Genomic DNA, 17,306 nt, shown 5'->3' with positions numbered 1-17,306 from the left:
GAAAATGTGATCCAGAAATAAGGCAAAGCAATGCAAGACACACAGCATAGCTACAATTCAGTTTTTGTTATGTCTCTACATGAGCAGACACGAGTCCCTACTCCTCTGGATTTCTGCAGTTCACCTTCAGGATCATCGCCAATTCTGTACAGGAGACAAATGGACTTACAAAACTAAATAGAAGAGAGGAATCTTCAAAGGAGAGCCTTAATCAACATGTTGGTTCTACTTCTATTAGCAGAACTTCTCAGAGACTAAATCAAAAATCAAGCAGAACATCCTGCAGTCTTTCTTGTGGGAATAAGGTCTGATGGCTGGTCATTTCAGCCTGTAGAGTCATTCCTTGGTTTTTTACTCCTGGATGTTATAGATGTTTTAGACAAAGGAAACCCCTTTTCCTTTTGTGCCTCTTGAAAGCACATAAAGGGTGGTGTGCTCCAAACCCAGACTGCTACAGTGCAGCTTTGGTGAAGACGCCAGAGGGACATCACGTAAAACTCTGGTCATACAATCAGTGTTTCTGTCTGCTGAACAATAAAATTCTAAGAGCAGCTACCTGGATTGACATAGAAGACTGAAAACTATCCTATAGATGAGGCCAGGGTATCACAACTTATCCCAAAAGCATGGAGTTGTCCTGCTGCTGCCAGGAACTTGGGAGGCAGGAGATAACTCAGTTTACAAGAACCCTGAAAGTTGGCTGGTAGGGAAAGGAGCAGGGAATGGGCGAGGGGGAGGGCATGAACAACATGAAAAGGAGAGCCCAGCAACTCTGTCACGTCAGCAGGAGATGCTCCCTAAATAGCTGCTAACACACCTGCTCAGACTACAGGAGAAACACTAATTCAGTGATTTCTAGTAGGAAGATAGGAAGCGATGAAGTCCAAGACGGCTCTGGGGAAGCTGATCAAGAGACCAATCTCACTAGAGACCAAGAGCATATTCTCTAAAAGCCAAGGATTTCACAAACAAACTCATCTCCACAAGGTATGAGATCAATAGCAGCACTGTTCTGCAGAGGAATGATTGAGGAACACCAGGTCTAACCTGTCACCAGGCCTCAGTGATTGCAAGCAGGGACCTGAGCATGACCTCCTCAACTCCTGGGCTAACCCTGCCCACAGAAATGCAGCAAGCAGTTCCCAGAGACCAGCTCTGGAATTCTGAAACTCAGATCTGACATGGTGCTTCTGCTCCAGCAGATAAGGACTCCCACCAGACAAGAGAGTAACTTCAGTCACCAACAAAAAGAACAGCTCCGTAATATTAATTAGGTGTACAAAACTAAAATACACCTGGATGGAAGAAGTAGTATGAGGACATCTTAAGATGAACTCTTTGCAAAGATGTTAATCCTTTTAAATAAAAAAAATTTAAAAAATAAAATAAAAACATAAGCTTAGTTTGTACCTCAGGAATGGGCCCTGATTTTTTAGGGCTTGAAACTACTCCAATAAATAACTTTTTATGTTATATCCCTATGCCCAAGGCAGAGAAAGAAGCTGAATTACAGCAGAAGCAAAGAATTCCTGGTGACATCTCTCTGTAGTGCTGCAGATGGATGAAAAAGTGCTTAAAGACAAACCAGCCCATGAAGCCAACCCCAGCTCTGCAGAAGGTTAACCAAAAGCTGTAACAAATCTTCCTTTTGCCATCAGAGTTGAAGAGATACTGTTCCGAAAGCATCAAACCTACTCCCAGTCCATCTCTTAATTAGGCAGCACAAAGCAATGCAAAATTTGAATTCCAGCAGGTCATCTCCTACCTTGCCAAGCTACATTACTTGGCAGAGAAGTGATGCAATGAGAAGTCATTACTGAAGAAAATGAAATCCCATTTATTCACATGGCCTTGAGCATACTATGTTATGCAATTTGGAGATTCCTATGCAATGTGACATAGATTAGTACATATTTCTCTTTCTGTATTGTTTATAAATGGACATCTTGAAAACAAATATAAAATCCAAGCTCATTAACACCTCTGGCTTCTTTTTAAACCAGTCATTCTGAATTACCATCCTCAGATATACAAGCATTATTCTCCTTCTCACACTGTGAGATATGGGTGAAAGGGCAAGTCACACAACATAATTAAAAGCACAAAACACTGGCAAATTCAACAGGCTTAGAGTGGGATTTTTTGCTGCAAAGTACCAAAACAAACAAACAAAAACAACAACAAAACCAGCTGCTAGATTTGGTCTTGTTTGTGAAGTAACATTGAAAAAGATCACTTTTAAACAAAGTTGCCTTGCAGAGCAACGTTTCTGAAAGTGTAAAAATCCCCTTTTTGTCTATCTCATTCTTTAAGGTCACTAAATCCAGACCATCTGTATAATGAAGTTAGCAACTTAGTTCCCTATTTATCTATTAAAACTTCTGTACAGCTCATATGGAAAATCTGTCTGCAGCTAAAAAACAACTGAAGTGTAAAAAGCAGCTGCAGGGAAATGATGTCACTGCAGGCAGAGCTGGCTGTCAGCACACTGGCACCAGGAAGATCCTGAGTTATTGTTAATCTCAGCTTTTGAGCCAAATATCCTATTTGGAAAAACAAAACAAAACCCCAAAACAATCCCCCCAAAACCACAAAGAAAATTATATGGATCTTTCAGCCAAGTCCTACTCTCACTGAAGCATCAGTGGTAATTTTCAGGAAGATCATGACTTCAAACCTGACATTTTGTATTATATCTTTTTTGTACAGAACTGGTCCACTGTTATGAGTAAGGATAAAAGGGTGAATCTTTCACTGCTTTCCTCCACCAAAAACACAAGCAGCAAAACTCTGCAAAGCAGTCTCTCTCCTCTCACAGGCACAGAGCAAGAGGACTTGTTTTTGCTAACTTTGACTGTTACTTATGTAAATGTGGGTGACGAGAAGACACGAGAAGACATAATTTTGGTCCAGCAGGTTGCTCATATTTCCACACCTATCACCTTCAAAATGCAATTCCATTGCCAAAAGGTACCTGTTGCCTGTTGTAAAATTTCTATTTTACAAGCTTTTTAAGGACACATTCTCTTAATTTTTTATTCTACAGGGTAATGCACTCTTATTTGGGCAAAAGATGAGTGGAGGAGAGGTGTCCTACCTCCTTCCAAGAGATCCTTCTCCATCAGCGGGAAACAGGGGACAAACACCCCTTTTGGAATGCTAAAGGACAAGGGTTCAGGTTCAAGTCCTTCGGGTGAAGTTCCCTAGCAATGCTCCAGCAGGTTACAGCTTTGCACACAGACTCTGTGACAAGCCAGGTCCCAGGAAGCCCATTTGCAATAACTGAGCATCACCTTTTTTGGCTGCAGAGATTTCAAAAGTTTGTCCCTCAGAAATCAGGGGCTGCCTTCCCTCCTCTCCCATAGAAAGAGGCATTTGCAAAATGAACAATAAAGACAACTGCTAATGCTTCTTTCAAGATGTTACACTCGTTCCTATCAGTAAAACATCATCAAAACATAAATGCTTTCCTACAAGTTTTCACAGAGTTTTAAAAAATACCCTAAAATTCATGTTGTAACACATTAGGATGAAAGGATGCAGAAAATGTAATATATGCTTATATAGCTAGGTGTATTACAAAAAAAACTCTAATTCATAGCACCTACACATCTGCTGGATCTGAATTATAACTACAGTCATAACATGGAAACAAGCTTAAGAAATTGTTATATACAAACATTGTGAGTAATACACAAACATTAGACAAAACAGTTCTTTCCAGACAATTTCAGACTCCTTACTATAGACACATGCTCACATCCTCAAATATTACATTTAATTTTCAGTGGAAAAGTGTGTGTGTGTGTGTGTGTGTGTGTGTGTGTGTGTGTGTGTGTGTGTGTGTGTGTGTGTGTATGGAGAGAGAGAATTCAAAATTCAACTGCTGCCTTTTTGCTTCTAGATCACATACTGGACTATGACTCTACTGTCCCAAATCAGTGTTAGTTTTAGCACTGACAACACAACACAACACCATAATGCAGACTGAATAAATAAAATTACCCTGTATTTTCCCCACAGACCTGTCACACAGACCACCTCGAAATCCTGAGCTGGCAAGTCTATTTTAAAATTGAATCTTTGACTGCGTATCATTGGCATACAACAGCAGCAAGCAAAACATGAGCAGTTTGTCACCAAGCTCAACTAACTTATGTGGTAAGAATATGCTTGCTGACTAAACAACAAACTGTAACAAAAAGATCCAGCAATAATGCAGAGCAAACTCTTCAAAACTGGTGAAAATCATATTTTCATGAAATATGTCAGCAAAATTCTCCAAAACATTTGACATTGTTTTACTCACACATTTCACGTTGCTTCAGCCTACTTGAATTTAAGCAGTGCGTGAAATTATCTCTTTTCTTATAGCTGTTCACGTTTTCCCCCAAGTAATTAGCAAGCTACATCCCCTTTGACAGAGGGACACTAACAAGCTCCTACAGTTTCCAGTGGGACAAGGAATCCAAAGCTACTAATAGCAAACAAGTCATTTAAACAAAAAAAGGATTACAAAGACTTGTTGCAAGTAGCTGGAAACTCACCCATATTTCAGATTAAGGCTTTCTGAGGAGCTCTTTTGTAAAGAGTTTTGACTCCATCTTACAAAACCATTTCATTGTTTTCCTTTAAAAACCAAAACACTGATTTGTTATCTACCAATAATTTCTTCATATTGAAAGTAATTAAGTACTAGAAAGATGGAGAAGCATTTTCCAAAGAGAAAATTACGGAAACCTTAGCTCTGTTACAAAACCGCCCTCCGGAGATCTCAAAGTTGAAAGGAAACAAAAGTTACACAAACTTTTCAAAAAGTTCTTCCATTCTTCGCTCCCAGGCCACCAAAACAAGCTGCAAACCAAGCCTTACTTGCAAAACTCCGTTCCCAAAAATGCCTAGAACCGCATCCCCGTTAAATAAAGCGGGTTTTGAGGAGCTCCTGAGAGGAAAGGTGCGTACCTTGAGGACCTCCATGGGCACCTGGGTGGCGGGGGGCAGGCTGGTGGGGACGCTGACGTTGATAGCAGGTGTCTGGCTCACGGGCACTCGCTGCTGCATGAACTGGGCTGCCTGCTGCTTCTGCTGCTGCTCCCGACGCTCCTGCTCCTGCATCTGCTCACGCATGAGCTGCTGTCGGAGCAGGATTCGTGAGGTCATGCTGGAGGAGCTTAAGGGAGGCTTGGAAGCGCCAGGATGCTCGGAATTGCTGTGGGAAGACCAGAGAAAGACAGCTCAGCTTCCACAAAGCGGGGTGGAGGTTCCAGCGGCACCGCGAGAGGGGAATCTGGAGCCGACCTACTTCGGGTACTTAGTGGCCACATTAGGCTGCCTTAACTTGACTGCAGCCAAACCATTCCCAAACGCCAACATCCAGCTGTAAAGAGCCATTTGCTCTTTCAAATTTTACAGCAATCACCCACGAGAAAAACAAATGCTTTTATAGATAGGAATATTTGTGCCTACTATTTTCTTTAAAAAAGAAAAAATAATAAAGATCTGTAGCAAGTCTAACGATTGGTATGGCTAACACTCCAATCCAATGATCTAGCTCAAAGTAAAGTAAATCTACCTCTCCCATGGAAACAAAACACAACATAGTTCACTTATTTCCTGCAAAATCCTACCTTAGGGTTGGACTTGCTGGCAGTGACTTTTCAGAGTTAGAGAACAGACCTCCACAAAAAACCCAGCTCCCACTGAGGCCTACCAGCATCTTCTGAGCACCATCAGATACAAAACCAGAAAAATAAACAACAGTAACAGCTTTATTCCAGTCATACTTCACAGAGAGCAACAGTCTAGCCCAAGTCAGCACTTAGCACAGCTTCACCACCTAAGAGAGACTGCCAAGACACTGGCAAGCAGAGCATGGGACTTTGCTATGGACTGCAAGGACACTTTCTGGAGCAACTCATCATTTTCTTAGCCTGCAGAACCAAAATCCTTGGGCTATGCCTTGGGAAGTCAGCAGTAACCCTCCTGGCTGTAGAAGGAGGCTGCTCTTGAAACCCCCACCTCTGGCTCCAGTGCTGTTACCTGTGGGATGCTGGCAGGACACAGAAGCCTGGGAGCCAGCATCCCTTCCAGGTCTGCTCGGAAGCTGCGGGCAGCGAGCGCTGCTTGTGCTCGGACAACCAGAGCCAGCACTGCTGGAAGTTTTCTGTCTTTGTTTAGGACTGATGTTGAACACAGTTCAGGGCAGAAACAAAAAAAAAAAGGAGAACCCACACTTACTGCCCCAAGAGATCAAACCGCTCTTCCAGAGCACACATTTTGGGGGCAGGGAGGCAGGGGACCATCTTGCTATTTAAGACCTGTCATGTTGAAACATTCACAGAGACACTGATCCTTTTGATAAAACAAGAGAAAACCTTTGTGGTGAAACTAATGCAGCTGCGGAATAATCGTACTAATTAGCTGCTCAAGACAAGTCATTGACTGTGATACTTGTAAAAAACACTCCCTTTTCAATTAAGGGTGAAGCATTCTCACATCTAAATCCAGCAGCTTGTTTTCTGGCTGCACATCTGAACCACTCTCACATTCCCAAACCGAAGAGATGCTTTATTTCCATGACCAGGATAGTTATAGATCAGTGGTCTCTCCATTGTTTTGATTACACATTCCTACCAGGAATGTTTGAACATGCACCCCCAAAATGTTTACTTACTTATTTATGAACTATATGCACGTATTACTGAAGTGCTCATGTTTTCTTTCTGCCCACCAATAACACTGTGCATCCCACCTCAGAGACCACTGCAATACATGAGAAAACAAAAGGCACCCAAATGATGCTTTCAAGGAAGGATTCATTCTCCTCCTGTTGGAAAAAGGCCAATTTTGTACCACACTTGTCAGCATTCTCATTTGTGTGCTACTGGGAATTTTTACAGATACCTAATGCTGCAAAATTGGTAACCCAGCAGTTCCTCCTACCTTCTTTCATTTTGAACTGTTTCTCCACCTACCAAAGCCAAGTGTGCTGGAAACCATCTCAGAAGAACCTTCCCATATAAAAAAATGGTTGAGGAAAGAGAGCAAGCAGGAAGGAGAAATTATTTCCACAGCATTTCAAACAGCTCCTATCAGGAACCTCATCTTGCTCAGGCAATTATTTTACCTACTTGCACCAAGTGTCCTTCCAGCTTCCTGCAGGTGATTCAGGGCTCTACTGTTGATCAAAAATTGCAAACAAAGCTTCAAGTATTGTGTCTTTTAATGAGACAACAGTCCCAGAAAATGCTGTTCTTCCAAATTCTTCCCCAAAGAGCAAAGATGCTCCCAGGGTTCATTTCTTCTGCAATTCTGCTCAGTATTTTACATGGCAAACAGGCAGATGAGCCCAGAATGTAGGCAGTGCGGACAGCCACGTGCTGCCAGACTGCAGCTACTGCCACAGAATCATGGAATTGTTTAGATTGGAAGACATCTCCAGGATCATCAGGCCCAACCATTAACCCAGCACTGCCAAGCCTACCACTAAATCATGTCCCCAAGTGCCACATCCACATGTCTTTTAAATACCTCCAGAGATGGTGACTCAGCCATCTCCCTGACAGGCTGTTCCAGTGCTTGACAACTCTTTCAGTGAAGAAATTCTTCCTAATGTTCAAACTATACTTCCTCTGGCACAACTTGAGGCCATCTCCTCTTATCCTATCCATTATAAACTGGGAAAGGCAGATGGGCACCCAACCATCACACCACCAGTGCAGGTGAGTTCAAATAATGCTTATTCTGGGATAAAAACAGCTGCACAACACCTGCCTACCTAACCAGATGCTTCTGTCACAAGCACTGGGAAGGAACATGGACAGACTTCCCGTTATTTATTCCCAGAGGGCTGTAAAGCTCCTCCTGTGTGCACAACAGTCTCCCCACACCAGCATTCCTTCTACTCGCCATGAGCGGCACTGATCAAACACGGAGAACTTGAAGCTTTGGTATCTCATCCTCTAAGTCTGTCCCATGCACCACACAGCTCATCCCCTCACCCAGCTTCCCTTCTCCACCATGTCTGCTCATCTCCCCAAGCACAGAATAGAAGGAACAGAAGATGTTTTGGATTTCATGACCACAGACCTCCACAGAGCAAACAGGAGGATTGACAGAAACTCACTTTTGCAACCAAAGAAGCAATTAAAAACTTGTTATTTCAAAAGCTTCATCCAGACAGTTTTGAAAATGGTTATTTTTAAAGCTTCTTGACCTTTATGTGCTGGTACACAGACAGATCTCCCATGACCAAGCTTGGTGCCATGTACCACAGAACAACCCAGAAGGGGACACGTGGATCCAAAACTCCCCTACACGAACTGATTCACCCCCAGATTACGTGGAGCCAGGAGCAGAGCCCACACACAGCTAATACAGATGCGATTCAGACACTTCCTGCAAACAGTTTATGGAAACCATCTAATTGCAATAAATGAACCCGACTCATCCTTTTAATTGACACATGATTAAACCAGTTATCCATTAGCACTCTAATAAGCACAGCGTAATACAGACTGGGAGTTATTAGTTGTGTGTCATGTGCTGATCCAATTAATCACGAAATGATAACGCTTTATTAAATAAGTTTAAATTACATATCCTTTGCACAGATGCCTGGGAAATGTTAGTTACTGCATACATGAGTTATTATGCAGGTGGCCATTGCATAATAAAAGGCAACTGATCACATTAAAATCAAGTTTGATTTTGTTGCCATCAACCCACAGAGACATAATCTTCCCAGATGTTTACTGATTATTTTATCTCTCTCCTTAGGCAAAAAAGACAAACTCGTCTTTTGTTGGACAGTTTTGTTTTCAGATTCTATAAATTGATCAAACACATGCTCTGGTTCAGATGCATTAATTATGAGTTATCTGATGCACAAGCATTATTTTGCACTACCTATGCATTGAATAAGAAACTTCTCTGGAGACTTTGAACTGGAAAAAAAAAATTAAATCAACTTTGCTTTTTAGCTACTGTAGAAACTTTTACTATTTTTGAATTTTTTTCAAGAAAAAAAATGTCTCCAATGTAATGTTTCTTAGACAAATTGGACAAAGAGCCGTCAAAGCCACTTGTTCTGGGCAGGATGCTCTAAATTGAGAAATGGCACATAAGACTGAAGCTGCTGCTCTCCTCCCTCCATTCATGCCAACTGTTGGTTAATGGGTTAGTCCACGGAGAAATCAGCCAAGAAAAGCAGATTTAGCACCTCAAGAAATCCACTGAGCTGCACCAGATCTCAGAGGTAAGAAATAACACCGGATTTAAACGCTTTTGTTTTATGTCTCACCCTTATCCCAGTCATAATTATTCATAGAGAAAATAAAGGCATCCACATTTGAGTTGTAATGTTGGCAATCTCTCATTTCCTTGCTTTAAGATTGTTCTATGCTAATGGTGGCTACTTAAATACTTGACCTCCAGAAGACATTTTCAGAGACCACCACACAGCTCCCAACACCCCTCGTAGAAAATCACTAGAGTTTCTTCAAAATTAAAGTTGATTTGTACAAATTCTGTTTTCCGTCTCTCTACCAAGCAGTAAAACCTCACGAAACTTTTTGTTCCCTGTAATTGTATATGTGGCTGAAGCAACAACACCTGCAGCAGCTTCTAACCTGCCAGCCAGCAATGCTGCTTGCCTCAGAAAGGGGTGACAGAAAAGTGAAGAATAGCAAAAGAAAAAAAATAAATGCAAGGAGAAGCCGGATTACACACACCACCACCCCCACCCCCCAAAAAAAGTCTAATACAAAATGCAAAAAGTCCACAAACAACCAAAAAAACCCACACACAGTCCCTTTTCCCCCCATCTTCAGCCAAGGTAAGGGATTCCAACTACTACAGCATTTTCCCTGGAGCACTTTGTACTTCATTCCTAACATTTAATAATTGATTGTGGGTTACAGCGACGCTCCGCTCACCGCGCCAACTGCCTGGTGCTGCTTGAAGTATCAATGCACAAAAAACAAGCCCAAGATCTGGCACCCTCCTATGTCCTGACTTGCCAAGGACAGAGCAGTTACAAAAACGGTGTGGAGACCTTTATCAGCCTTTATAATAAAGCCAGGACTATGTTTCAGGCTCCTACATGAAAGATTCCCGGACTTGAAGGTTACATGTTTAAAGAGACAGGCTGCCTGCCCCTGCTCCATCATCAAGTTAAATGTTTTCTGTGCCTCCTGTGCTTTTGTATCTTGACCTGCACTGTCCTACACCATGGGCTGCACCCACAGAACAGCCCACAGCCCAAAAGGCACCCAACCATCAGCCGGATTGCACTGAGTGCACCTGGTTGGGTAAGGAAGGAAAAACCCGGCAACAACATCCACCATGCACACCGACTACACCAAGGAGCTAAGGGTTGAATTTCAAATCAAATTAATTCGGTGGACCAACTTGCTTGGAAAAAAACCCAAAAAACAAAAAACCACACATGCACACACAAAAACCCTCTCCAACAAAACCCAACCTCACAAACAAAAATATTCAATCCTGAGCTAAGAATTTTTTTAAGTTGTTGTACACCATGTAGTAGTTTTCCATTTTTCTTCCTGTCTTTAAAACACACCTTCACAAGTGGCTGAACATAATGCTTTCTGAACTTAATGAAAACCTCTCTCATGACCCAGGAGCACTCAGTAAATAATTATTAAGCTCCGGAGGTGGCTTTTGCATGAGTGTTGACTTAATAAAATGCCGTAAGTTGATCTGCTTGAATGCCCATTTAGTTGGGGACACAGCTTGCAGTATAGCCTGGAAAGCTTGATCTTGACCAGATTAAGGAACAAGGTAAAATAAAGAGGTTCAATCCAGAAGCAACAAAGGTCACATTTTACAATCCTTTACTACCACTGCTGATAGAAGGGAGGTGAATAATTGCAAACCTAAAGTATCCTCAAAGACTTCCATATTATAATAGTGACAATGCATCAAGTCTTTTTACACCGAAACTGAATCTCTGTTAGCCCAGAGCTGTGTTTTTGCCATGAAGTTTCAGAAGAAGAGACATATATATGTATATATATTTAACCACAGTATTATGTGTCTTCCCCTCCTGAAAGCCACCATCACTAGCTGAGCTGGTCAGCCCAGCTGCTGGGGCTCTGTAGAGGACAGTGGCCAGTCCCAAGCACGGTATCTTTAATTCCCAGAACACAACCTCCACCACACCAAATCAATCCCGCAACAATCTGCTCACGGTGCCCCGGGAAAGCATCACTCACAGACAGAGGCTGTCAAAGGAGCAGGGCATGAACATCTGAACAGCTTCCATCTTTCCCCCCAATTTTGTGTCCAAGGGCTTTTGCTGAGCACCCCCGGGAGAAAGTCAAGCGGCGTCCGGGGCCGGCTGTGTCTCCAGGGGAGGCTCCAGATAAGGACCTGGCAACTCCAATCCCCACGGAGCAGCAAGGCGGGCAGCAGCTCCCGGCACTGCAGACCTGTGCAATCCAGCACCTACCGAGGAGAAAACAACGGGCTTGAGGCAGCACGGCCAGGGGTATCATGAAAGGACTCCAAAACAGCCCAGGAGTTTGGAGTCAGCATCTCGCTACATCCCGTCTCACCTGCATGGGAGCGCCGCACAGCCTCCTGGTGGGCACGGATCCGCAGGATCTGCGATGAATTCCCGGCACAGCCGTGGGCTGAGCAGATCCCAGGGGCTGCACCACCCTCACCACCCCGCGAGGAATGGGAGAAACCGAAGACACGGGCTGGCATTGAAAGCACTTCTCCCATTCATTAATTAAAAGGGGTGTGATCAGGCCATTAACACCATCAGTGGATAAGGGCTGTCTGTTAACAGCACCGTTTTCTCACGATCCTTATCACCAAAAAGATGAAGGGAAAGGGTGGGTGCAAGACAAATTTGTTTTCTGGGATGTAACTTCTTCACATTCAAAGCTCACCCAGGCAAACCTCCACCTAGGAGCCACTGGACACGCATCTCTCAAGAGCTTGAGCCACATCTGTAAAGGTATAGAGTCGACAGTGCACACACCATTTCCCCAGCTCCACCTCTGCTCAAACAGGCTGAAAAGCAGTATGCAGAGTGCACAAACACCTCAAAAATTGTTCCAAAAAATTGTCCCAAAATTGTTCCATGAAGGGCTAAAGGAATTTAAAATATAGCTGACTGTGTTTCCCAATACTGGTTTAATGCTTTTTCTCAAACTTTTGAAGTTTCCCTCACAAATTTAGAGAAGATATTACCAAAAAAAAAAGAGGAAAAAAAATGCATGAAGCAGATTTGTCTTTCACTTAGAAGTCTGACCTTGTTAAAGACTTTTTGAACCATTTTTCAGACACCACATCTACGGGCACTTCCCTCTCTAAAGGGCTCTACACAAATTTGCAAAACAAAAAGCCAGGTTGCTAAAACAACCAAGAGGTGATAAAAGAAAAAGCGAGGAGATAACACTCCACTAGCAATCTCTGTAGTTTTTGATTTTGTAATGCAGAATTTACCTTTTTTTATCTGGGTCAATAGAGACGATAACACCGTCGCTGAGAGGGAAGATGACGTATAACCACCGCACTTTTTCATACTTTACAACTACCATAGTGCCCAGGTCTGGCTTCACAGCACCTTTCCATCATATCTTGGCTTAGAAATTATCACTTCCACAGCTGGCTAGCAAGTTTATCCACAGAGGCAATTTTCAGCAGAAGACAAGGCTCAACCACATTGTGTCCATAGCTTGTATCCATAATTCACATGCCCAGACTCCTTCCCAGCTAAAAAGCCACCATGCTCCTCAAGGCTTACCAGGACCAGCCATTCCCAGCCTAAGCCCTTCCATTCATCCAAGGTTTTCTGCTTATTGAATCCACTGTTACAGCACTATTCAATGCTTTCCAAAGAGGATGAGGCAGCTGGAAGCCTCATCTCCTGCAGATGACATCCTCGCTCTGGCATGCTGAGCAAACAGGATCTTGAGGAGCAAAAGGGAAAGTGTTTATGGAAGATTTGCTTTAAATGATTAAGAACCCTGAAGAGTCATGATGAAAAACCACGCAGTGAATTCTGTGCTTGGTATGCTGGCATTATCAGCATGTAGGACTTGCTCACAACAAGGGAGTATGACGTGCAAGGGAAAAAACAACCCCTAACACATCACTGCAGTAACTTTAACATTAAACCAGTCCTGGAGAGATGTTATGCAAACTCGCACTTCAATCTGTAGCCACAGCACTAGCTGTCCATTATGGGACCTGATCAGATCAGTGTCTTTAGCAACTCTTCTTTCTAACAAATCAACTCTCCAGGCTGCAGAAACCAATGCCTCAGCACACCCATGCTTGAAACAAACTTCAATGTTAGAGTCCTTAAGCATTGCTCATAGTTCTTCTGTATTTTTGTCTATTTGTGGAAGAGTTTATTGGGGCAAAGAGGATTGTGTGACTGTGCAAGCTAAACAGCTGGGGGGTGGGGGTAAAAACCCCCTTATTCAGCAACAAGTAACTCTACCAAACCATTTGGATATTTACACTTCAATTACAATTTGCAATTGCCGGACAGATGTGCCAGACTTGCTGCCTTGGGTTTCCACAGCACACAGGAAGGTGGGATAAGCTCCAGCCATCCATGTAAGAGAGCATTAGCAATGTTTACAAACTCGCTAATTGAGGCCAAGCAAAATGGAGGAGTTGCCCAACTGCAAACAACTAAAGACAGGTGGCCTTCAATTCTCTTGCTTAGGCCACTCAATGCCCCCCACAACATCCCTGACATGAGATAATCCCAAACCAAGGCTCCTAGAGGAAGCAAACCTCTTCAGTCCATCAGTATCACCAGCAGCATCCCCCAGCATCCTCAGGCACATCCAGCAAACAGCCCTTCTGTCATCAGGTACCTCTCCCAAATCCCAAGTTCAGGGATTCCCCATACTGGGTAAAGCTTCTGTGTTCTTACAACCTCGGGGTGTGCACTCTGTGTCAGGATGGCTGGGGCAGGACAGTGCAAATGTCAATAGCTGTAAATTCTATTTTAAATTTGTCACATTTGCAGGAACTGCAGTCTTTCACAGAAATATTTAGCCTTGATTTAAAGCCTTCAGCAGTAGAGAACTGCATCTCCAAGGACTGTTATGGTAATACCTCCTCTTCCCTCATCAAAATAATTCTGCATCTTGTTTCAAACCAGAAACTGCTCATGAACATCAGAGAGAGAATGAGGAAGTTAATTACTTAAACGTAGGGTCACATGTAAATAAAAGAAATACCAAATGAAAACCATGGTACAGAATGAAGTCTCATTCAAAATAAAAACATGCAAGCAACATTTATACTTCTTGATTTCACAGAGTCAAAATATATACAAAAAGATCCTCCTTAATCTATTTATAGGTCTTTCAACACCTCAAATATGGCCCTGATAATACACAGCCTTAATTTAATTTTGCAATCACCCTTCTGCTCTGCACGTCTTATGTTGCATCTAAAATGCACAAGCACATCTCAAAGATGAGACATCAGGAAAAATCCTCAGAAATAACTTTATGCAACCAAATACAATCTTAAAAATTAACAGAACTGCTGGGTTTCTAGAAAATGGGATTTTCTCAAGTAAAACTGTTCAGCACAGCCCATGTTTTGCACACTTTAGTGACACCTGAGCCATGCTGTCTGTGTCACTTGCTGCAGGAACACCACTTCTTACTTTTCAAAAGATATTACAGCCTTTGGTTTACTTTTGAAAAAAAGCAGCCAACTCAAAACTACTTACAAGCCTTTCTGTTAGACCCTCCTAATCTGTTCTGTGCTGCCAGAAGCACAGCACTTGAATGGCTATTTCTGTTCAAAGCTATATTTGTTGTGGAACTACTGCAGACTCCTGAATCATGTAAACAGAGGCCAGAGCCAAAAAATGTTTCACTGGACTTGAAGTTCACATCTGCCTTAGTTACTAGGACAAAAAAATAAAGGCAGGGCTTAGGCTACAACCAATAAATCCTGCAAAGACTATGGTTAATAATGAATTCCTGCAACAGAGCTTTGTTTAATCTGGTTTACTTAGCATTTGCGACCTTGGCAAAGTACCTGTGTGAGCACCTGCCATTGTTGTGGAGCAGCGTTTCACACCTTCTGTTATTTTAGGCTCCAGCAGGCGACTGTACAGTGCTACCTTAGTCAGGCAGGTTCATAAACACGCAGCAAAGTCACCTGGAAATGATGTGCACTTCCAGACTTGCTGGAGCCCAGGAGCCAACTGTATTGCTGTCCCTAAAAAGCAGTATTGTAGCAGCTCTCAGTCAGGACCTGCAGCTGCACCTTTGGGCAAAACAAATGCTTGGCAAATGTGTTGCTGGAGCCAAGTGACCCTGTCATTTCCTCAGCTTCTTGGCTCAGAAAAGTTAATGCTACAAACCATGCCCTCACCTCAGCCGGCCCATGTGGATGAAAACCTCACCTGAGCACTCACCACCTTCTATTCCTCATGATCCTTCTCCAGCAGGAACAATCTCCAATATTCTCAACATGCTGGAAACAAAAGGCAGCCCAATATTCCCAACAAACTGGAAACCATGAAAACCCCCAGAACAACAACGAAAACCCACAGATGTTTGATCCAACTTCCCACAGATTACACAGACCTACCACTTCAGGCAGGGACAAATTCTGCCCAGTGGTCTTTGGCACTGAGCTGCAGCAGAGGTACTACAGGCAGGAGGACAAGCAGCATGTGTTTGGGTAAGAGTGGGACATCACAGGTGGATCAAGGAGAACAAAAAAAATGTTTCCGTCATAACCCATATAAAAAATCTGGATTAAAGTGTAGTAACCATTTTTTTGGTCATACAAGCATTTGCTGAATTCAGAAATTTAGTAGCTGCCTGATACTTAGTTGCCAATATATGTCTAATACAATGAAAATATTTTTCCCTTCCTTTCAGAGAAGTTGATACAAAGCCACATTCAGGAACTGTAACTGGCTTTCCACTTACTCAGGGGGAAAAAAAAAAATCTTTTTTTTACAAACTCCAGAACAAACAAGATGATTTTCTATTTTCTTGTTTTTAAAAGCTGACAACGCAAGTACAAATGGATAATACATTTTACCATCTATGTTACTGTAGTTTATTTTTGTACAAATCTTAACCTTCATCTTAAACTAAGATATTCTACCTTAAAAGTGTTATACTTCTGTGTCTCTTCCCTTCATACAGCTACAACCTGGATATGGAATTCCTAATCTTAATAGAAGGATATATATTTAATTTTGCCTTGAATTGACACTACAGACTATTTAAAGTTGCATTAAAGCTGGTATTATCCTGTACTTCCAGGGTACCAAAAATGAACATCAGCTGTCAGGATGCCAGAGTTACTCAATTAACACTTGCACAGCCAAAGCACTTTGCAATCCTATTCACAAGCTACCAAAAAAAACCTCCCCAAAACAAAAAAAGCTAAAAAAGCAACCCCCATGCCTGGGCTAGGGAAACACAGCTTCTGCAGGATTTCTCTTTTGGCCAGCTCCCAGACATCTCCCTTTCCACACTAGATGGAGCTTTGTCCCCTCTTCCCCAGCCGTCTGGCAGTGCCCTGAGCTGGGATAAAAAGGGTAAAGAGGCAAAGGGTGAAACAGCAGCAGCTCCACCCCAACAAACAGCCCGCAGCAGTGACCTCAGGAACAGCGGGATACCGGCGAGGACCTGGGCTCTCACCGTGCCCTGCTGGCTCCCTGATTTTAACACAGCACTGTTTTGCCATTTTCGAGGCATGAAAGATTTCAACAGTTCCAAATCCCTATCCATGCTGAGCTCCTACCAGCCTTTAACACGACTGCAAGGCACTGCCTGAGCTCACACCACAGTCAAACTACACTTCTTTCCCTTCCCTTATAAAGGGACAGCATTTAAGCTTATTCCCAGATTACACACCTGAGTTGCTCACTAGCTTTCCTGTATCCCTCTTCATACTCCCAGTTATTTTCTTTCAAAATATGCTCTTCAGTCTCTTCTCTGTTAACCTGAAACATCTGTCCCAAATGCCTCTGCTCAGGCTCCAGCCTTGGATTCACTAACACTTAGGGGGAGCGACTAATGGATAAAATTCCCCTTGATTTGTATCTGCTGGATTTGGTCTGTATTGTTTCAGATCACAGGTCAAGAGAAACAGCTCATCCTTCTGGTGAGCTGCCACAACTCCATTAGGATCTTTCAAAGCACAACAGGATATGGTACATCATCAGTACTTCTCTGATGAATTTAAACTCAATGGGACTGAGAGAAGCCCAGGGGAATGAGTCACTCCCGATGTCACAAGTGGCCTGCACTGCAAATCACAAA

General features: G+C 42.8%; 1 protein-coding gene across 6 annotated transcripts in view; it reads right to left on the bottom strand.

The window, feature by feature from the left end:
* MITF (melanocyte inducing transcription factor) overlaps positions 1 to 17,306 on the bottom strand; it is a 104,000-nt gene that overhangs the window by 40,728 nt on the left and 45,966 nt on the right. For 5 of the 6 annotated variants that reach the window (XM_069027415.1, XM_069027416.1, XM_069027418.1 and 2 more), the window contains one exon: positions 4,963 to 5,209. In XM_069027415.1, the coding sequence (XP_068883516.1) occupies positions 4,963 to 5,209 (247 nt within the window). Of the gene's footprint in view, positions 1 to 4,962; positions 5,210 to 11,237; positions 11,376 to 17,306 lie in introns of those variants that run through there. The other variant, XM_069027419.1, reaches the window with a different exon arrangement.

This window comes from Aphelocoma coerulescens, chromosome 12 (assembly GCF_041296385.1).
Source record: "Aphelocoma coerulescens isolate FSJ_1873_10779 chromosome 12, UR_Acoe_1.0, whole genome shotgun sequence".
Classification (NCBI taxonomy): domain Eukaryota; kingdom Metazoa; phylum Chordata; class Aves; order Passeriformes; family Corvidae; genus Aphelocoma; species Aphelocoma coerulescens.
Note: the sequence above shows the minus strand (reverse complement) of the source record. Positions and strands in the feature narration are given on the sequence as shown.